The sequence below is a fragment of the Penicillium hordei genome (assembly GCF_028827395.1).
Source record: "Penicillium hordei strain IBT 12815 chromosome Unknown utg000005l_segment0_segment0, whole genome shotgun sequence".
NCBI lineage: Eukaryota > Fungi > Ascomycota > Eurotiomycetes > Eurotiales > Aspergillaceae > Penicillium > Penicillium hordei.
In genome coordinates this window covers 970,508-991,749 of record NW_026623146.1, presented here as the reverse complement: position 1 = coordinate 991,749, position 21,242 = coordinate 970,508, and the positions used below count along the sequence as shown (strand labels likewise).

Here is a 21,242-nt window from a genome sequence, read left to right as displayed (position 1 = left end):
CGATGATCTTCGCCAAGTCAAGTTGTACTGCCATTTGTTGTGTTTTAAGCGACACCCTCTATCTACCTTCGACCTTCAGCATTCGACCTTCGAATAGACTGGATCCTCATTATAAAATTCTTCAATTCTTTTGGATTGTATCTCATTTCGTGACTTGCCCTCATTAAACTACCAACATGACCAACGTATCAGCCTTTGAAACCAGTTAGCCTAGGCTAAGCCTGCGTATCATTGCGGTGATTTTGGCTATCATGCCAATGCCACTCTTTGGAGCATTATGGCAAAACTACGGTTGGGTATACTATATTATCGTTCGTGAACCTGGACATCTAAATGTCAATACCATTTCTTGAGGCTACAGGGGGATTAAGAACCACAGATCGGCATCCTAGGAATATGGTCCCTGATCAACTCTGTCCTGATTGCCCTCGGGTGGCCTCTCCACCACGACGCCCAAACTGCTATGGATTGCATCTTCAAAGTTGATCCATGGTTTTTTGGTATACTTGGCTGTATACGCGAGATTCCGTCGTATTACCAGAGAGACGAATATGCAAATGGCTTGCAATGGAACATGGCTGATGCTGCTTTATCACTCACGAGATGGTTGTCAATTGGTAAGTTTTCTACCATACAAAAGGCTTAATATACGCCATGCACCAATAGATCCAATCATAGTTTTGTCCATTTCGTTCCTTTTGTACTCGGTTCCTGTGATGTGCACTGGAGATGTCATGCTTCATCCTTCAACTTCAATCCGTAGAAGGGAAATATCAAAGGCACACCCTAGCTTTGACAACTCTGAAGCACGTACGAAGGAAGCGGACACAGAAAGCTTGTAGAATATGTGATAAGCTGATATTGTATTTATCTACCTTACGTGGTTACGAGTCTACACCAGTCACACAAATGTTTCCTCGCCATAGTCACCCGCTGTCGACCTAGGTTCACCTTCACTAAATGCCTTTCACCTTCATGTGTACAGGAATCTTCATGGCACCTCCGTAACATTACGCCTGATAAAAAGGGTGGAATGTCTATGCACCTGTTTTTGGCTGCCTAATTACTACCTGACCCTCGTGACTTTAATCATTTAGATCAATATGTCCCTTCGGGCCTTCAATCTCCTCACCTAGCTCATCAACCAAAACCCGTCTCTTCAGCCGGTCAGATGGTATGGCGTCAGGGGATACTCCGAAGTCGAGAACCTGCATGAATCAGCAACCTATAAACGGGATATTGATTCGAGCGTGCACTAACCTCGATATAAGTCTCGACTTCGCGTTGAACTGCTGCAACACAACGTTGGGCATCGAACTGGACTTGCCAGACACCGTTGAGGTCGGTGAGGAGGTCCCTTTCAAATTCACCAGTCCGTATGTCCCACAATTTCACATTACTATCGGAACCGGATACTATCTTTTGACCATCTTGCTGGAAGCTTGTGATCGGTCCAGTATGACCGCTCAGCACGCTCTGACAATGTCCATTGTCAGGGTCATAGACTCTAAGTGTAGCGTCTGCAGCAGCCGAGACGAGTACATCTTCTTTCAAATCCAGTAGGCCCACCAACAATGTGTGACCTTCAAGATTATATAACAACGCACCTGTATCAAGAGACCAGATCTTAACCACATGGTCCATTGATCCACTGATACAGCGGTTCCTCTTGTGGTCCAAAGATACGCTATAAACCTTCATTGTATGGCCTTCCAGCCGGTGTAATGACTCTCCGGTGGATATTTTCCAAATTCGCACGGTACAATCGTAGCTACCGCTGACCAGGATATCCCCGTGTGCTGCAAATGCTCGCACGGAATGTTGGTGACCAGTCAATACCCGAATGAGATATGGACACTCCTCATCGCTTTCAGCAGGCGGGAAATACCCCGAGTCGCCTGGTTGAGGAAGTTTCCAAACCCGCAGCGTCGAATCACGGGATCCCGAAATTATTAATGGTTGTTTAGGCATCATTACTGGAGTACCGTCCGGATGCTGGTCAATTTGAACTGGCAATAGTATCTGTAAGTTCCGTACTGTGGATGTGTGACCTTGGAACACATGAGTGCACTCGGCTCTCGCAATGTCCCATACTCGGATGGTGCAATCTGTCGACGCAGATACCAGAGTGTTGCCATGGTATTCGAGGCCCCATACGCCACCTTTGTGGCCTTTTAATGTTGCTCGAAGCGCCCCGGTGTTGGTGTCATACACGCTGATTTTGCTATTGTCGCTACCGGTTATAATCTTGTCGTCGTCGAATTGTAAACAAGTCACGACATGTCCATCGTGTGCTTGGAAGGCAAGATGCGTCGGTTTTGTATTCTTCCACATGAGGTTCTATTTAGGAGAGCACAGCGAGTGCCTTTGTTTGCTCAAGAGGTTGAATTAGAATGGAAAGAAACAAAAAAGAAAAAAAAAAGAAAGAGAAAAGGATTGAGTGAGATTGCGGGGTATCGACCAAATCAACGTGAGACGGGGGTTAGCCAGTTGGCGCTGGGCACCATCGCGCCTTGCTAGGGGACACACTAGGGGGCATGTTGGTGCCGCTCCGGGGGATGTTGGGGTGCGCTGCCCCCCGAGGCCACGCCTGAGTCCAACACGTGACTTGGTATTCAAAACGACCAAGTCCCTCAAAGAGTCGAAAAGTCACTCAGGATTTGACCAAAGTGGCCCACTTTGTATGGTGTTTTTGTCGTGCACGTACCAGCTCCATACAAAAATTGTCCCCCGGAACAATTTCTAGCCACTTTAACTGTTGTATGCAGTTTTATCACCAAAATGGGGTCGGTGGGTATGTGTAGAGATGGCGATAACTCGTCTCCGCATCTTCTCTGCTAGTACATATATCAATGTTGTAGAAATTGCCATTAATCCCTTTCACTATTACTACTACTACTATATTACTACTACTACTAGTAGTAGTGGTAGTATATACAATTAGACATAACATAACAATAACAAGACTCAATATACATCAAAAAGAGTTGATATGCGCCATCTAATCTAAAATACCAAGATGAGTCAAGCTGTTGCTCTATTTCATTTTCTCCTTGCGCTCTTGTTGCACTAGTCGCCTCTCAGCACTAATACACTGCACACACTCGCGCAACCGTCGGGGGTAGCTGTCAGTATGAATCGGACATTGGACCACATGACCTAAACGGATACACCGCTGGGTCGGAACATGCGTAGGTCGTTTCTTGAGACAGTGGTGCTTGTCGTTGACCTTGACTTCGGGCTGTCTCTCGACTTTCGTTGCGATGTTGTTCTCCTTCAAACCGTGACTTCTTTTTTTACCTCTACCCTTGCCCTTGTTCTTGCCCCTACCCATATCGAGAGTCGGAACCTAGTAAGGAAGTAAACAAATTCCTTGAAAGTCTGTTCGGATGTAAGCTGCCAGTTCTTGGTGCTGTAATCGATCTGGAGAGCTAATTTCAAGAAATTCAACTGTTTTTATACTAAAGGTCATTTCTTCGTTCGGTATGTACCGTGTAGGAGATATCCGCAGATCTAGCATCTTGTTAGAGTATTCTGCATAGTATCTTTATTTCTTTGTTTACCGGAAGCATCCCGAAACTAGTGAAATATGTAACGTTCTTTGATACGGAATCACTGTGGACATCATCAGTGTCATATATCAAAGACGCGAGAGGGTTTGAACAAAGCACTGGGTAGGCCTTTGCGAAGCCGAGGCACCTAATAGGACATGGTCTCTATCAACTTCGTGTTGCTTCCTCATACATTCCATACAAAGCCATTGATTACTTGTAGTTCCTGTTTTGGTCTTCGCTGAGTGCATCCTTTCATTCTAGGATCTACTCTATCTTGGATTTTGTCTCACTATCTCAATGCAAAGCACTTCTCGTAGCTCCCTTCTCCCGCTTTCTTTTTCTTTGTAGATGATCATTCTCTAATGAAAAAGGCATTGAAAGTTAGTGGTTTCAAGTAGTCCGCAAATTCTTGCATTGATTTCATCTAGAGTGTACAATTTTATCTAGATGTACCTGGCATGGCAACTGGATAACAAATATTAAGGGATGCTCCCTGGCGAAGATGAATGCGTAAAATAACAATTCATTAATCCTGAGAGTATGAGAAATCGAAGAAAAAGAAACTGGAATAAAGAAATCATCCAATCATCATGGGTTCTTCGTAGAAGAGCCCTATACTAGGCCAAAAAAAATCATACACGAAAAAATACAAACAAAAGCAAAAACCAAGAAATGAAGGCTCATAACTCCATCCCATGTGCTCCTTGGGTATCTCGACGAACGCTAAGAAACGCAAGAGCAAACCGCGACTATCTGTAGATCATCAATGCGTCAAAATTAATTTGCTGCCTTCTCCAAGTTCGGTGGAAGTGGTCGACCTTCTCTGTAAAACAATACATCAGAATTGCTTCCTACACACACCGTAGACGAAAGAGTACCGTGACATACCTGAGATATTTCCTCTTCAAATTGCGAGCACGATCTTTGCAATTCACCTGCGAACGACGCTCAAGCATGGGACCACCATCAGGCGGCGGGCAAGCATTATCTTGCTTCTTTATGGCAGCGTAGGCAGTACCATAAATCCCCATAAGGTGGATCAGACGCTCATCTTCTTCCTCTGTCCATCTGTGGCTAGCCTTTGGGACCCTGCGATTGGTCATCGCAGCCTGGGAATTAGAGGCTGCCCAGCGACTCTGGGTGCTAGGTGGTTCATGCTGCTCAACAGTGGTCTCTTCATCAGTGACATCGTCACTATCAGCTGTCTGCGCTCTTGGAGAACTTTGCGATGAGTTATAGTTGTGGTGGAAGGATTTATTGATATTCGATTGCAACTGTTGTCCGGCAGATACGGCATTGTCGTCGGGGCGCTGTCTCTTCGCAGCAGGCAAATTTTGCTGAGGCTTTTCGACTCTGCGCTTAGGATCCACGGTTTGATTATTCTGCTCGAATTCAATGTCTGACTCGTCGCTTGAGTCATCATCTGGGTCATCAACATTCCGATTTCGCTTGCCCAACACAGTGAAATTCCCTGCATCTTGAGTGTCATATTGGCTGATCGGCGACACCACTCCAGCGTTACTCTGCTTATCGAGGAATCGCCGAGCGACCGGAACCGATCGCTGTGTATTTTCATCTCTCGGAGAATCGAAGAAACGAGGGTTGTGGCTGACATGGCTGATTCTAGCGGAGTTAGGAGGACTGGTCGATGTCATAACATCAGGTTCTGGGCCTTGGCCGAGGTCCAATTCCTCGTCATTGTTTACATATGTAGAGTCGTCGATGTCTGTGTATCTCAGCTCATGAGATTGTTGAGCTTCAAAAGAGCCGGCGGCAGATGGGCTGGGATTAATCGGTTGGGCCGCAATACTTGTGTTCGTAGAAATATTTCGCGTCTGCGATTCTACGCCCGAGGCAGGTTGTTGATGGCTAGTAGCCTGGCGCCTCATCAGTGCCGCGAACGAGGCCGGGTCTCGGAAGTTGCTATGGATGAAAGTTAGTAGCCATAGAGAGTGTGTGAAACCGTAGAGTGAGCGTACCTTTTGGACTTGCGCCGACCCGGATCTTTCGCTGCCAGCCGTGGGGCTTGGTCGGAGACACTTTGTTTAGGACCTTTTTGAGGAGTGGTGCCTGACCGAGAAGCGTTTTTTTCAGGTATTTGGTCCGCCTGGGCTGCTTGTTCTGCCTGCTCTGCCCGAGGTGCCATATCTGAATATGGTGCTACGTTCACTAATCGTCCTTTCTGAGGAGACTGAGACTGTTGGGGTCCCCGACGAGAGATGTCACCACTTGGAGGCACTATCGATTCTTGACGCCGGCTGGGAGTCCCAGCCGAGACGGAAGTAAGGAGACGAGTTGCGGGTGAATTATGGACTTTTTCTGCCAGACGTCTGATGTCATCCTTGATTTCTCTGTCACGAGTGTAGATCCAACGTGCAAGGTCCCGCTCAAACGATCGCCACCTGTATGCCTTTTTCAGACCATCAATGTCAACGGAATCCCACTCGGAAAGTTCCTCGTAAAGCTCATTGAACCTATCGCTGACGGCGATGAGAAACTTTTCAGGAAGGTGTTCGGGGAGATGGCCATCGTCGTCCTGTAAGACACCCGGCAAGTTGAACCCACGGAACGAGCCGGGGATACTCTGCGAGTCATCTTCGATGGGCGTAAGGTCCATAGCAAATACCTGTCTTAGGATGGACAGTGGGCTGAAGTCTTGCTCATGTTGGCGCCTTTCTAACTCCGTGATGAAAAACTGTGTGCGGATACCCAATGCAAGATTGAAGGTGGCCTCAGCTGTGTTACTCGCACCAATTGCCCTTGACATAGAACTGTCCGCAAGGTTGCTCATGAGACACGCAGGAAACTCGGTATCCAGTTGTTGGATGACCTCTGACTGGGACTCCGTACCGATGCTGGGGAGGAACATGTTGAGGGTTAACAAAGCGCAGTTTGTCATGTAGATATCTGAGATTGACGCGTCCAGTTGTGCGGATGAAAGCAAACGACGAGCCTGAGAGATGTCCAAAAAAGACTTGCCATCACGAGAAAGAGGAGAGTCTTCCAGTTCATCGGTCAGCCCTTCAACGGACCGCCTCAGGCGTTTGCGGTTCGGGTGATTGGAGTCCAGGAGCTTTTTGGATTCAGCTGCAAGGCTGTCCGGGTTCATGTCCGGGCGAACCAAGAGACTCATCACAAGGGTCGCCTGTTGTTGAACGAACGGCAGGTGGGTCGCGATTTTATCACCGACTTGAGAATCGACAGGCTCCACATCGTTGTGACCCAGGGTTGTACCAGAGACATTGGTATGACCTTCATGATTCTCAGGCGACTCTGGTATCACATGCCTGGGTACAATAAACCCGGGAGAAGGAGTTGAAGGTTCCTCAGCCAGCCCACTCAGATCTGAATGAAGTCAGAACACATTCAATCGTGAAATAGAAGTGATTGAAGCATCGGTGTCAGAAGTGAGGCAACGGTATAACAAAATGGAGTAAGTATCGAGCGAGTCGCGGATTGAGGAATACACAACTATGCACCCTTTTTAATGCACAGTTGCCTGAGCCACCCACTGTCCGACATGCTGCTGCCCCACACCTAGATAACTGGAAATTTACCTACAATTTCGCTCTAAAGAACCTTTATTTGGCATAAACCCTGCATTGGCCTCCCGGCTCTGGCTCCGCGTCATGCGGGACCCCGTGATGCGAGCCATGGAAGGCGGTGGGGAGTGTCGGGCAGGACACGTGCGTCAACTCTCTACACGCGTTGTTGTTATGGGTTCTTTTTCGCCCTCTGATGGAATTTGATGGACCTGAAGAAAAACAGATGAGATGAGAAGATTTCCGATGGCTGCTTGATGGGGTGGATGTCGAATGCGATGGAGTGTTGAAGCGTTCAGGGGACGGAGGAGCGGGTGTCAGGGTTTTCGGGGCTGCTTTCCACGGGAAAACGGAATATTAATAACGCGCGGTCCGCTAAGCTGCTTTAGGTAATATTGATGCCTTACGTGACAAGCTTCCATCAAGGCCTTGAATACATGGCTGGAAACCCTAACCCAAACCCAAACCCTGAACACTAAACCCTATTCTCTACCCAGGCCCTATTTCGATACACATTTTATTCACCGAATAGCCGCGAGTGTTTGGAATCAAAAGCTACATTAACCTTTAGATTTGAATGAGAGTAGAATGATCTCTTATTTCTTACCACTTGGAATGCATGAGGAACTAAATATTAACAATGTGACATTGGCGGATAAATAGAATACCGAAAGTATCCAGAGCCATTAAAATAGGATCGCTACTTCATGAATTGTTATATCTACCTGCTTAGAACGAAGTAGCGATATCGATCAGTGAGGTTTGTTCCTGTGAGATTTGGCATTGGAGAGAAAAAGATAACATTGTGAACCTGGCCATTGCGTGGGCCAGACACGTAATTATATTAAAACAGCACTGGGTATGTCACAAGATGCATACATTCGACTTTTACAACAAATCAACCGCCAAAAACCGTGAAAATAAGTTTCCGTGGACACATACAACCGCGGAGATGCACCGCTTTAAAATATGGCTTCAATAAAGTATATGACGCCAAACACAAGGAATGCCACAGCGCCGCCCAGAGTTACTATAAAATGCAAGATTAGAATGTGCAATGGATCAGAAAGCTAGTAGGGGATACTTACCAACACGCATGCTGACACGACCAGCGATGGCCCGTCCTCCGATCACGGCGGCTGCGGTGCAGATTCCGTGACCAGCACTGGCTCCAATGGTCACCCACCAGTAGTCCTGACCAGCTGCCATGGCGATAGTGGCAATTTGGCTGCGGTCGCCCCATTCACCAAGGAAGGTCATGACAAAGGTCTGAACCCACGCGGGGCTGAGAAGCAGCGAAAAGAGGTTGCTCAATCCGGAAAAGACATCGTTCAACCGCTGTCGGGGTTGGGGGGAAGAGCCACGGGACGAGGATGAGGACAGGCTCTCCGGGGGTGAAGGTAGACGGTTTCCGGAGCCGCGAGTCTTGGGACGGCCTCCAGCGCGACCAGCTTCGAGATTGTGAGGAGTAACCGAGGAGCGACGGCGGTTCATGCGCAGCTGCTCGTGCTCCTTCTCTTCGAGCTCCGCCTCAACCTCTCGCATTTCTTCGCCCACACCCTCATCTGGAGACATTTCGCGACCTTCCTTGAGCATCTTCACGCCAAAAATTACGAACAGAATGGCAGCCATAAATTTGGTGAACGTTTTAGGGATAAGAGTAGGAACTGCATGGCCCAGGACCGCCGAAAGAACAGTCATCATAATCAAGGCACTAAATGCAGCGCTGAACACCACCAAGCGGGGGTGTCTCATGGCCATCAACGCAGCCACAAGGAAAGTCTTGTCGCCGATTTCAGATACGAGGATCATGGTGAAGGAGAATACAAGGGAGTGTAGTGAGCTGCCGGCATCATGGATATCAGAGTCATGGTCGTGGTGGTGGTCATGGTGGTCGTGACCGTGGCTCGACGAGGACGAGGATGAACTCGAAGACGACCCCGAAACGACCGAATCGTGCCCAAGGCCCAGAGGATCATCCTTGACCACAGCCGGGGGCTTGGGGTATGGGATATCGTGTGGCTTTTCAGGGAGGTCAGCGGGTTTCTAGATGCACATTAATTCCACTTGTTCAATGAAGAACCTCGAACTCGAGCGAATATGTAGGAAGACTTACCCCGACTATACCAAGGCCACCCGGACCCTCCGCAGACCGACTTCCACTTCCGGTTGTTGTGTCGTCGCTGTCAGAGCCCAGCTTCTTGGTCTCACTATGCGGCAGCGGAGGCGCTTCCTTTGGCCCCCCCGGAACTTTTTCGGAGGCCAATTGGCTCTCCTTTCTTTTCTCAGAGACACCGCCCTCTGTTCCTCGTGTTCCCTCTTTCGGGCCCGCCCGATGCGGGTCATCCATAACGCCGCCATTTGAATGCGGGATCATCTTCCCTTCTTCGGTGCTCAGGTGTTCCGAAGAGGGGATCTTGGTGTCATATTTGATAGAGACCGGATCAATATCATCGCTTCCCTGGACACCTTTGCGGTCCCGGTCTGCATTGGTTTCCACCCACGGACCAGCGTGCGGTCTGCCATCCTTGCCATCCACAGGTACGTCCGGCGCCCCTTTGGCGACATTAGATGCGACTATATCCGAGTCGACGAGGCGAGCATTGTTGCCAGCTGTCTCACGCGAGACTCGAGAATCTATGTTGTCATTGTATGTTGTATCGGCGAGAACCGCCGAAATTGCGGGAAGAAGGAAGAGAAGGAAGGACGACTGGTTGATCTTCATGATGAGCGGTGGTTTCTCCCGCAGAAAGAGTGAATGATAGTTGAAATTGGCGATCTGAATGTATAAATGATAATCTTTCACAATCAGGAAGGAAAAAAGAGGTGGAACCGATATCTAAAGTGGGAGAAATCTTCGATAGATGCCACGACACTAAGTCGCGTGAGAGGTTTGATCGAGACCAGACAATTTTTCAAGGATGAGGATGGATGTCGGAATGAATGTGAAGTAATAAGGAATAAGTAGAGATATTAAGATGATGTATAAGCAAATAACAGAATTCAAAGCGAAGAAAGAGCATTAGCCTTCGCCCTTCATCTTGAACTGCCAAAGGGGGCTTGCACGTGACCTCCCGCGAACGGCCCCCCCTGTAATAGAAATCGGCACAATCTGATTCACCCCTGGACGCAATTGGCAACTAGCAATTTTGTGTTGCCAACATGAATGTGCATGATCGGAATGGAAAACCATCTGAGTGGTCTGCTATTTAGTATGCTATGTATGCAATATAAGTCATGTGTTCCCCCACACTGTGCTTCTTGCCTTTGTTTTTTTATTTGGATGTATAGAACATTTGTGGTGAATTAATATTAGAAACTGGCGATTATCAGGTAAAAGGTAAAATAAGTCTAATTTTGTAAATAGAATAGAGTAGATGTTGAGCTATTTTAACCCCTGTAGCCCTAGAGGTTGCGGAGTATATAACCACCTACCCCGGGCCTTGTTGCTGCTAAACCACGAAACATTAATTAATAAATAACCCATTCTAGTTAACGTATAGTACCCCTTATTCAACACTTTACTATTCGTTGTTCTTAGACTCATAGGGACTTGAGCATATGGGTAGCCCCCGGGGCGATGGCTTTTTTTTATATATTTTTTTAAAAAATAACTGGATAATAACTGGAGACAACCCCGGTAATTCCTAGCCTGGCAGCGACCATAATGGATCATGATACTCATGAACTGTGCTACCTTTGACCCCTGGTGCTACAAATGTAGATACTCCGGTATCCTGATTGTAGCTTTCAAATGTCGCAGCCAACCGTTTCCCTCCACCCCCTGGAAGGTCTACCACAAATGAGGGCGTCATGAACCCAGCAATCGTACCCCGGACATGGGATTCAATATGGAGGATATCGCGCAGTGGTGTACGCAGATCCTCGACACCCTTGACCATATCGCCCTGGTATACATAGTACTAGGGGCATCCAGTCAGCACACAGAGTCAATATTAGAGCGCATAACCATACTGGTTGAATGTTATTATCTGCCAATCGACGAACCAGCGACTTCATTGTGTCCACATCATTGTTCACTCCATTGAGTAACACCGTCTGATTTCTCACTGTGACCGCGTTCTCAAATAATCTCTGCGCTGCTCGTTCCGTGATCCAAGAGATTTCCTGTGGATGGTTGAAATGCGTATGTAGCGCCACGCTCTTCCCTCGTTTTCTCCCCAGCTCGCTAATCTCAACCAGGGCCTCTGTCCATTTGTCACTTGGATCCAAGATCCGCGAAGGACATACCGACAGCCCTTTGCTGGCAAACCGGATGCGTCGCACATGCTCAATCCCTAGAAGCTCGTGCCCGATCTCACGCAGCTGTGCAGGCTCCAAGAAGAACGAATCCCCGCCGGATACCACAACGTCCGTCACCGCTAGGGTCTGCGCAATGTACTCAAACATCGGCTCCCAGTATTTCCGTAGCGGAAGGAACCGTTTCTTGGAAACTGTCTCGGTCTTCGCCCCGACGGAATACGACCGCGTGCAGAAACGGCAGTAGACCGGACATACTGAGCTCGCTGACCATGCAGTTAGTCTTTTTCGGTAGTTATAGGTCTACAGAGAAGATAAATACCTAGAAATAGTACCTTATCTGGGTATCGGTGGACTAGCCCTTTCACAGGTGAGTCTCTACTCTCATGCAGCGAGTCAAGCTGAAGTTGGGGATGGTCTGGCTGCAGCGAAGAGGCAAGAGGAATGAACTGCCGCCGGATCGGGTCCGAGTAGGGATTGTCCCAGTTAATGAGAGACAGGAGATATGGCGTCAGACGCGTGGCCATGGGGGCACGTAGCATACCCGCTGCAACATCGGACACGAAGGTTCCTTGCGTTGTGATCTGCCCGCGTGCTGTTGGGACAGTGGAAGGTACGACGGAGTTGAGAAATGCAAGCAACGAAGATGCATTTTCTAGAGAATTTTTGGTCTAGAATTCTGTCAACCCACTAGATATAGACAACGGCTCTCGTATTCACACCTGCCACTTGTAGTCGAGAAATTGAGTTTCTGTAGTATCGCGCCAGGCTGGGACCTTTCTCCAGAACTCAATTTGCGCAGTGGATAAGGACTCTGAGCGGGCTTGCGAGTTGCTGGTAGAGTACCATTGGTGTCGAGGGAGTCTCAATTGAACGCCAACTCGTAGCCTCCTTGTGTAGAGGAACATTCCTTTCATTGATAGGATTGTTAGGGGTGGAAATTGGCACACTTGAAGAACAGAAGAACATGCCCGGTGGAAAGTGCGATAATGTCGATTATCCTGAATACTTACAACCAGAATCTACCGAGAGACCGCATTTCTTGTTCAGGATTCCCCGCTAGTATTCAGTCGACAGCCCCTGTTTGTTATTCGTAATCCTACAAATGTGGCTACCTGAGCTGCTGCATTTCGTCATCGTCAAAAATAACAAAAATTGGGAAACAAGCATATTATTGATGAGTCTTCGATCGACGTCACTTATGTGCTCAGATACCACCAATCTCGTCACAGTCCACCGATTTGATCGCCGAACACCCCGGATATCCTCACTATACAAGTTGTAGGGATGGGCTACCGATCATCTGCAGTTCTATGCATGTATAATAGTGTCACACCGCCATTTCAGGGCCTATGTCTACAATCGGTCTAGTCATTCTCCTAACAAAGGCATGGGTTGACCCATCATATTGACAAATTAGTGATTGCTTCAGAGATCCATGGCTGGTAAACCAGACTGCATGCCAAGCATCCCCCTCTAGAAAAAGGGTCTTTGCCTGTCCCGCCGGCCCTCTTTAATAACAATTACACCTCTGCCGGAATAAGAAGGAATGATCAAAATGAAACCACTTGTGATCCCCTTCTTCTATGAGAGTTTCTCTCTCTACCGATCGCGCGGGTATAGCGTCGAGGACTGCATCGAACTAGACAAGGACGAAACCATCGATGCCATAACGCAGTCCTTGCGAAAGAATGGCTTCGAGGTTGTTCCAGTCGGTGACATGAAGGAACTGGTACATTGTATTGCCAGAGGGGAGCACGAGAAGTGGGATTTGGCATTTTCGATCTCCGAGGGAATGCACGGGGTTGGGCGGGAAGCCCAGATCCCAGGACTCTTAGAGGCATACCAGATTCCGCATGTGTTTTCCGATGCGGCAACTTTGTCGTTGTGTTTGGATAAGGGCAAGACAAAGGTATCGTGTCATCAGTCTGCTAAAGGAAGCCTACATGGCACTGACATGTTAGATGGTGCTCGAACACATGGGCATCCCGACTGCTCCATTCGCCGTTGTCCCTCCGTCATGGTCCATCGAAAAGGGTATCTCGCAGATCTTGGAACAAAGTCGCCATACTGCCGATCTGAAACAGATGCCTTTATTTATCAAGCCCGCATGTGAAGGATCCTCCAAAGGCATCTATTCTTTCTCCAAAGTTGAGAGCATAGAAGATCTTGAGCAGGGTGTTCAGAAGCTCCAGACTCGGTTCCCGGGACAAAGCATTTTGATTGAGAAGTATCTAGCCGGGCGAGAATATACCACCAGCATTCTGGGATCCGGGGACTCCGCCCGAGTCATCGGGACAGTCCACCACGACTGGAGAGGAGTTGCACCACCACCAGGGACGGAAACAGACTACAGTGCGAAGAGCCAATCTGATGTCGGCTTTTATAACTTCCACAACAAGAACAAGCTTCTAGAAGACCCGGTAGATCGCATGGCTGACAAGGAGGATAGCTCTGAAGTTCAGGAAGTAGAGCGCCTCGCCCTGGAAACCTGGCGCAAACTTGAATGCTGTGATGTTGGTCGGGTTGATGTTCGGTGCGGCCTGGATGGGAGACCATATGTTTTGGAGGTGAGTGGCCTGTATATGATGCATTGGTTGGTTGCTGATATCATTACCTTGTCAGCTTAACCCTATTCCAGGATTACGTCCTCAATGGTCTTGGCTGGCGGATACCGCCCTCCATCACGGGATTTCGCATGAGGAGCTGTTGGGCACAGTAGTTGAATGTGCACTGGAAAGGTATCCGGAATTAGACTCAAAAAGGCGTGGAATCTCTTCCGGTGCCTAGAATAACAACATAGTAATAAATTCAACCAAAATCAACAAGGACTGTCAACCAGGCGTGGATAGGGAGGCTCTTAAGATGATGAAGCCTATAAATGTCTGGCGGACCCGAAGAGGGCTTTCAGTAGGGGAAAAACGGGCTAAGATCAGGACTTGGACATGCTATCAAGTCGGTACAACAAAAGCTAGTAAGTAATCGCTCTGGGTTAAATTTGTAAGACCCAAGGTTGATGAAAATGCTAGACGACAAGGGAGGTGCGGCTCAAGCCTGGAGTCCGGGGAGTGTACTTCCCAGGGATCCCGGGCCTATCCCGAACATCCTGAATAATACATTGTTCTGTTATGCAGTTCTGGACTATCCGAGGGTTATTCCGGCAATACACTCTATAAGAGACATTAGCAGCACATTGTCCCATGAAGTGTATTGGCATTACCCACTCAACTAGAGCGATCGTTTGACTGGCCAGGGTTAATCAAGAGTGTTTCGCCAATAAGAATGGCAGACTGCTATCAAGTGATAGAGTGCCTCATCTCCGATTAGCAAGTCCTTTAATCCGCCCCGCATATCAAACAAATGGCAATACCACGAATTAGAGAACCCTAAACCGAGCCTGTCGATCTCATCCGAGAACTAACATAACTAACATAAGGTGGCGTCCCCCGAAGTCGTACTATCCGTGGGGATGCGACTGGCTTGTTTAATCCTCCTCTTCTAGACATGATGTATAAGGTTGCAGATCAGTAGCCATAGTTTGACCCATGACGCCACGCAAGCTCAAGCACCAACGAAGATACCAAAGCTGGGGTTCCTTTCCCCCGCAATTGGACATCTGCACAATGACGACAGCCAACACCTCCCGCCGGTCAGCTGAGATAATTTCGAGGGCTTAAAAACTATCATTTGAGCGTTGACAGACACTAGAATTTGTCAACAGACATGTTCATGGGCCGGGCAGACCACGCGAAGTGAAACTCTCGCGACAAGCGCCGGATTTGAGTGGCTTGGCATATACCAGGAATGGCCGGGCGCAGTCGGCGATTGGGAAATTCGAGTGCGATTAGTCTTTCACTGTAGACTGCTGACAGGTATTAAATGTGTGTTTAATATATGTGAGTGTACTCCGTAGTATTGTTGCTTTTGACGTTATCTTGCGTGTGATATGCGTGGCTTAAGGATCGACCTATTGACGCGGACTGTTGACCCATTTGGTAACAACATAAGCGGCATATTATTGTGGCATAGCATTCCCCGAAAACGGTGCTTATCAGACCCTGCGTCATTCTCAGCAATCCACTAGTTATGTATAAAGTACATGTCAGATTTGCATGTATGCAGAAAGATATTTTATAAAATCAGAAAGATAGTACCACGGGGGTACTTGATTTAACCTTGATCATCGTATGACACCTACGGTACTCCTGAGTACTCTGAGACATCTCACCGCCTCCCCCCACTGCCACATGGGATCGTCGATCACATCACCTTTTTCTTTGTCTCAGCTTTTTGGTCTTTTCAACATTTACCGCGTGATATACCTAAGAGCTTATCGCATGGGCCCTAAGAATCGCTAGGACACTATATATCGGCCGTCTGCCACTTGCCAGATCTTTTGTTCTATTCTACTTCGCTTTTCGTCTTTCGCGCTTGATTAAGCTATGCCTTTAAGTGGAGCTCATCTGCTGCCTCTTGCGTTAATCCAGAAGCGTTGATCGCTTCCGCAAGACCCAGCGACATACACTTTACTTGTCCTTCTGTGGGAACTAATCCCGTTACTGCTAGCACGTCGTCTATAATTGCTAGTTTTACCAGCAGCATTTTTGGGCTTGTCACTGGATTCCGGTATCCCCTGGTGGTCATCTGAGATAGCTGTGAGTGACTCCCCCGGTGCCTCCTAGTGACTTTGAGGGATTGCTCTTTTGTTGCGTAGATGCAAAAGACTCTGGCTAACATGGCGTGTTTAGCACACTTGTTTTGCAAACGCAAACGCGATAGGCCGAATACCTCATTCGTGGTTCTCAAACAGAACATGACATCACCAACAGAGGACCATTCTGCTACAATGGAGGAAAACGCGGGAGTCGAATCTATCCCGCAGCAGCCAGCTGGTTCGCGATGGAGACGAGTCTTTGGAGGAAAGACCAAAGAAGATCCCGAGTCTAGCGAGGATCAGACTTATCGTGCTAAATCGACACTGGGGATCTTAAGCGATAAAGAGACTGACGAAGTTCCCGGTGAGTAGAGAGTCCTCCATCATCGAGGGAAGCGATATTGTGAAACGGGGACTGACAACTGGCTGGTGTGGTTTAGGAACGGTACTTCTCTTATCATCAAATCGCAATGAACCTCTGGGAATGAGGCACCAACCGCATCGTACATCGACATCATCTATATCCTCGTCTTATCGTCCCTCGCGATCTAATTCTCGAACCCGGTCGGCGGTTCCAACGCAGAAAAGAACAGCGGACGGACAATTTGTGCTTGATCCCCAACCGGATGACTCCTTAAATGACCCTCTGAACTGGCCTGTGTGGCAACGAGATTCTGCCTTGGTCTCGCTAGGCTTCTATTGCTTGATGGGAGGCGGCATGACCCCCATTTTGGCAGCTGGGTTTAACAAGGTCGCAGCTGCATACGATGTCAGCACGCAACAAGTGGCTTTCACCACCGGGTTCTATATGCTAGGCTTAGGCTTGGGGTCTGTCGTGATGTCGCCCACAGCCATTTTATATGGGAAACGACCGGTTTATCTTTTGGGAGCCACCCTGTTCGTGATCTCGGCAATTTGGTGCGCAGCGTCACCGAACTACCCAAGTCTCGTGATCGCTCGTATTTTCCAAGGATTTGCCGTGAGCCCAGTCGAATGTCTTCCGTCTGCTACAATTGCAGAGATCTACTTCTTGCACGAAAGAGCCTATCGGGTGGGCATATATACACTCTTGCTATTAGGCGGAAAGAACCTGATTCCCCTAGTGAGTGCCGCCATCATCCAAGGCCTGAGCTGGCGCTGGGTATTCTGGATCGTCGCCATTATTGTAGGCATGTGTCTAGTGTTGCTTTTTTTCTTCGTACCCGAAACATTTTGGGATCGCACACCTCGTCCGCGTGTGCACAAGCATAAGCGCCCGCGAGGCCCTGGTCGCAGTGTCTCTGACCTCGTTTCCCACGGCTTCCGCGGGCGGCGCCCGTATGTCCAACCCCTGGACGAGTCTGCCGAACAAGCCGATCCAGATCCAGCATTGGCACCGAAAAAATATAAGCATGCGCATGTTGGATTCGCGGATGACCACCCAGAAGACGGAGATCAGGCCGTTGAGACTGAAAAGTCCAATCGTGTTTCCGAGGCCGGCAAGGCTACCAATGGTGATCAAATCACCACTCAACAGCCCACCCCAGCTAATGAGAAAGACGATGACTTCCTCCAGCCACTACCTCGCGCTATTGTGCCTGGCGCACATCAGGATGACCTGGAGACAGCTCGACCTGCCGCCGTGTCCCCTACGAGGACCGAGTCACAAGAGCCTGCGGGGACTCCGCTGCCTGCAACCCTACAATACACAAACCGACTCCGTGAACGCCCGAAGATCCCCTACTCCCAATTACTTCGAGTCTGGAACGGACGAATCGCGCAGGACAGCTGGCACCGAGTTGCCGTGCGACCATTCGTCCTATTTGCCTATCCAGCCGTGCTCTGGTCAACAGTGGTATACTCACTATCGGTCGGCTGGCTGATCGTGCTTTCGGAGTCGGTTGCCCACATCTTCGAGGGCGGGGCTCACTATCATTTTACCGCACTACAGACAGGTCTGATCTACATATCGCCATTTGTTGGCGGTCTCCTTGGAACCGCAGTGGCTGGCAAAGTGTCAGATATCATCGCGCGGTTTATGACCAGACGCAATGGCGGCATCTACGAGCCTGAATTCCGTCTCGTGATGGCAATTCCTATCGCTTTGTCTACTGTCATCGGTCTGATGGCTTTTGGGTGGAGTGCTGAGATCGGCGACTCTTGGATTGTCCCGACTATTTTCTTTGGTTTGATCTCATTTGGTTGCTGCTTGGGTAGCACGACGGCTATCACTTTTTGTGTAGATAGCTATCGCCAGTATGCTGGTGAGGCACTAGTGACACTGAACTTTAGCAAGAGTATGTGTTACAGTATCCTTCGTTCTTTTGTTCGTTTTGTCTGATCTAACATCTTTTTACTTACAGATATCCTCCACGGATTGGTTTTCTCCCTTTTCATCGTGGACTGGCTCGATGCTGATGGTTCACGCACTGTCTTCCTGTCTATCGGCGGTATCCAGCTTTTTTTTATGCTCATGTCGATTCCTATGTACATGTACGGCAAGCGAGCTCGTATGTGGACCGTGCGCAAGCGGCTCATGGAACGCTTCTGATTTGGCTGATTCAATATTCGTGGAACATCTTTTGCACTGCATTTTTTTCTTCTATCGTTGATCATATATACATCGGGACGGCCCCTGCTGTCGGGATTGTTTTAGACATATTTTCCCGATGTCACATTTGGTAGTAATTTATCGTTGGAGCGTTTGAAGGAATGAAGATCCATATAAACCTACCACCGTTAGTTCTCTGCAGCACCACTGTAGTTTTATAATTCAATACTAGACGAGTGTTGGTGAAGGCTGCGTGTGAAGATATGACTATGTACGACAGAATTGGGGATTAATCTTGCTAGAAGTGTCTTCAATCTCCACCTATACTCCTACGCCGGAGAGACGTTCCTAAGAGACCACGAAAAATATCGTATGTTTACATCATTGCTAAATCAAGATGAAAATCTTCAAGTCTGTTCAAAGTTCTGCTCCCTTCCAAGGTTCTGAGGTTCACTATCCGGTTATGAGGTTTTCGGTCTATCTTGTGTGCGGTGTAACGTACTTGGCAGTTAAAACTTCCCATCCACCATTTCAAATTATCAAATGCATGCATTGCCTTCCACGTGTACTCTGTACTACCAGACTATCAGACTACTGTGTTGGTAGGTGACACAAAATTATATAGGTCAGCATTTCATGCTACCGCCCGGCGGACTGTCGCCCTCCACCGTTTATCTGAAAGTAGTGAGTTGCGTCTACATAAATTAGAAATCTAAAGAAGGAACACGTTGTGGTGTTAGAACACGCAGTAAGTTCTTGAATAGTGTAGGTGGTGCAACCGAAATATTCCTGCAATATATAGTGGAGACCTGTTGAAAGACCTCCATCGGACCAGTATAGTACATTAGTAGGCACCATACTTTCAAGATTCCCCAGGATACCATAGTAAACCGCATAGTAACATTGAATTTAATAGGCCCTTGGCGCGATAGCACTCATCTCAACTCACTGTTCCAACGATATTTTGAACTTAATCGAACCATCCGGTTGATTGACACCTTTGGCAACATATCGTTTCATGAAGTAGCTATCAGCAGGAGTTAGTCATCGATATATATCTCCAAGCCTGGGATAAGAGGTGTATTACAAGTGTTTCAGGGTGCCCACAACTTGCTGCTTTATACCCTGCACAAATGCCTGAACAGATGCCAAGCTATCGGGACTGGTTTGACTATACAGGTCCTGTTCGGCTTTGTTGAACCGTGCCGCACAATCGTGGATCATTTGACCGAAGCTGTTAATGGTCTTGTCCAATGATAGTCCAAATTCGAACATTTTGATTGGCACGCAGCTCTCAAATTGACCTGCGTCCTTTTCTACGTTAGCTAGAAATAGTTAAATATGCTGCCACGGGGACATACTAGTTCCTTTGGAAGAGAAAGAAGGTCATTATATCTAAATAGAATAGTCAGGTAATGGTCAGTGATCTATGTTTTGTAAATACTGACATAGATATGATCAAAGAGGCCTCTCGGAAGATGGTCTGCATGAATGGGTTCGGCTTCGAGCATTCGTCGGGGACCTGAAGATCTTGCGAGTACCTAACAATTATAAGCATTTGACAAGTATATTGAGAAAAATCTCAAGAAGATAGCTGTAGGGGCAAGATGAAAGGAGTTTGCATACTCGACCAAGGTGAAGTATATCTCAAAGCCAAGGTTGAGTACTCTCCAATCAAAATAGTCGGCCAGTGTAGGAACCTGGTTCTTTTCCCGGCGTTCAACTGCTTCCGACGTTCCGCGCACAAAAAGCAAGCACTCATTAAGGTATCGTTTAGTGCACACTTGCGTTCATAAACCTCATTAGCTTTATGTTCATGCGCAGGTAACCAGTGCTAAACATACCTGGATGACTCTCCCAAATGTCCACGAATGAGTCTTTGAATGAAGCAATATTAGGATCTGGATGAGTTGCGGACGAAACTTGACTTGGATCGCGAAGAAGCTCTATGAATTCGATAGTCTCATTGCAGTAGTTGATAGCCCCGACAGGGTCATGTGTGAATTTTCCATCGTCAAGGGGTTCATCCCAAGCAAAGATCTAGTTACTCAGTGAAAAGAATGAATTATTCAAGGATAGTGACGCTTACCCAAGAAAGGCTCTTCGCTATTGTGAGAAGCTTTTCATACTTTACATTAGGGTACAACAATGCAACCCAATTTGGTAGGTTGAGGGCTTCAATCATCGTTCGGTTTGGAATATCAGACCACCGACTAGGTTTATGTTCTCATTAGACAACTCCTAAAAGAAAATTGGTGAACGGTACCTTTCAACCCAGCTAGTCAGCTCGTCCTTGATGCTCTTATGGCTTGGATCATGTTCCCTGAGTTCCCAGCCAGGGTTGAGCTTATGTTGTGATGGAATAATTAGCTCATGACCATCAAGGCTTTCAAACAAAGCCATTAGGCTGGCGGTGACGTGGTCCATGATTAAGAAATCTGGATATGCTTCTGAGGATGGTTGATGGTCCACAGAATAGGGAAGTTGACACCTCTTATACTAACTTTGGGGCGTACCTCACTCTACTAGGAAAACAAAATTACTACGGTGCTGAATATCTCATTGGCTTTGCTAATGCTATCTTTCTAATCATCATTGCATTTTCTGTGAAACCTGACTTGAATATGGTAGTTGTTGCAAGTACCTCTCACTTGGGATACCAATGCATTATCTAGTACCACGTAGGCAAATATTACGACTTA

The 21,242-nt window shown here is 47.8% G+C and overlaps 9 protein-coding genes across 9 annotated transcripts; 3 read left to right on the top strand and 6 right to left on the bottom strand.

Annotated features, from left to right (window-relative positions):
* Positions 1-176: 176 nt before the first annotated feature.
* Positions 177-842, top strand: N7537_009327 (uncharacterized protein; the record flags this gene model as incomplete). Its single annotated transcript, XM_056900381.1, has 4 exons — positions 177-185; positions 210-311; positions 380-617; positions 679-842. The coding sequence occupies 4 exons, from the start codon at positions 177-179 to the stop codon at positions 840-842; spliced, it is 513 nt and encodes a 170-aa protein (XP_056749049.1).
* A 243-nt stretch (positions 843-1,085) lies between these two features.
* On the bottom strand, positions 1,086-2,334 carry N7537_009326 (WD40 repeat domain-containing protein; the record flags this gene model as incomplete). Its single annotated transcript, XM_056900380.1, has 2 exons — positions 1,086-1,208; positions 1,261-2,334. 2 exons carry the CDS (start codon positions 2,332-2,334, stop codon positions 1,086-1,088), a joined length of 1,197 nt encoding a protein of 398 aa, XP_056749048.1.
* A 703-nt stretch (positions 2,335-3,037) lies between these two features.
* Positions 3,038-3,334, bottom strand: N7537_009325 (uncharacterized protein; the record flags this gene model as incomplete). Its single annotated transcript, XM_056900379.1, has 1 exon — positions 3,038-3,334. The coding sequence occupies one exon, from the start codon at positions 3,332-3,334 to the stop codon at positions 3,038-3,040; it is 297 nt and encodes a 98-aa protein (XP_056749047.1).
* A 997-nt stretch (positions 3,335-4,331) lies between these two features.
* Positions 4,332-7,209, bottom strand: N7537_009324 (telomere repeat binding factor family protein; the record flags this gene model as incomplete). The annotated part of the gene is made up of 4 exons (XM_056900378.1): positions 4,332-4,377; positions 4,443-5,477; positions 5,534-6,899; positions 7,116-7,209. The coding sequence occupies 4 exons, from the start codon at positions 7,207-7,209 to the stop codon at positions 4,332-4,334; spliced, it is 2,541 nt and encodes an 846-aa protein (XP_056749046.1).
* An 849-nt stretch (positions 7,210-8,058) lies between these two features.
* N7537_009323 (TMEM165/GDT1 family protein) lies at positions 8,059-9,821 on the bottom strand (the record flags this gene model as incomplete). The annotated part of the gene is made up of 3 exons (XM_056900377.1): positions 8,059-8,126; positions 8,185-9,142; positions 9,213-9,821. The coding sequence occupies 3 exons, from the start codon at positions 9,819-9,821 to the stop codon at positions 8,059-8,061; spliced, it is 1,635 nt and encodes a 544-aa protein (XP_056749045.1).
* Positions 9,822-10,743: 922 nt separating this feature from the next.
* Positions 10,744-12,273, bottom strand: N7537_009322 (KamA family radical SAM protein; the record flags this gene model as incomplete). The annotated part of the gene is made up of 4 exons (XM_056900376.1): positions 10,744-11,019; positions 11,072-11,622; positions 11,679-12,027; positions 12,079-12,273. The coding sequence occupies 4 exons, from the start codon at positions 12,271-12,273 to the stop codon at positions 10,744-10,746; spliced, it is 1,371 nt and encodes a 456-aa protein (XP_056749044.1).
* Positions 12,274-12,905: 632 nt separating this feature from the next.
* Positions 12,906-14,058, top strand: N7537_009321 (D-alanine--D-alanine ligase family protein; the record flags this gene model as incomplete). The annotated part of the gene is made up of 3 exons (XM_056900375.1): positions 12,906-13,268; positions 13,321-13,952; positions 13,998-14,058. The coding sequence occupies 3 exons, from the start codon at positions 12,906-12,908 to the stop codon at positions 14,056-14,058; spliced, it is 1,056 nt and encodes a 351-aa protein (XP_056749043.1).
* A 2,111-nt stretch (positions 14,059-16,169) lies between these two features.
* On the top strand, positions 16,170-18,540 carry N7537_009320 (putative MFS transporter; the record flags this gene model as incomplete). Its single annotated transcript, XM_056900374.1, has 3 exons — positions 16,170-16,374; positions 16,451-18,286; positions 18,353-18,540. The coding sequence occupies 3 exons, from the start codon at positions 16,170-16,172 to the stop codon at positions 18,538-18,540; spliced, it is 2,229 nt and encodes a 742-aa protein (XP_056749042.1).
* A 945-nt stretch (positions 18,541-19,485) lies between these two features.
* Positions 19,486-20,967, bottom strand: N7537_009319 (terpene synthase family protein; the record flags this gene model as incomplete). Its single annotated transcript, XM_056900373.1, has 8 exons — positions 19,486-19,567; positions 19,628-19,851; positions 19,902-19,935; positions 19,989-20,081; positions 20,167-20,323; positions 20,385-20,580; positions 20,630-20,753; positions 20,807-20,967. 8 exons carry the CDS (start codon positions 20,965-20,967, stop codon positions 19,486-19,488), a joined length of 1,071 nt encoding a protein of 356 aa, XP_056749041.1.
* Positions 20,968-21,242: the final 275 nt, after the last annotated feature.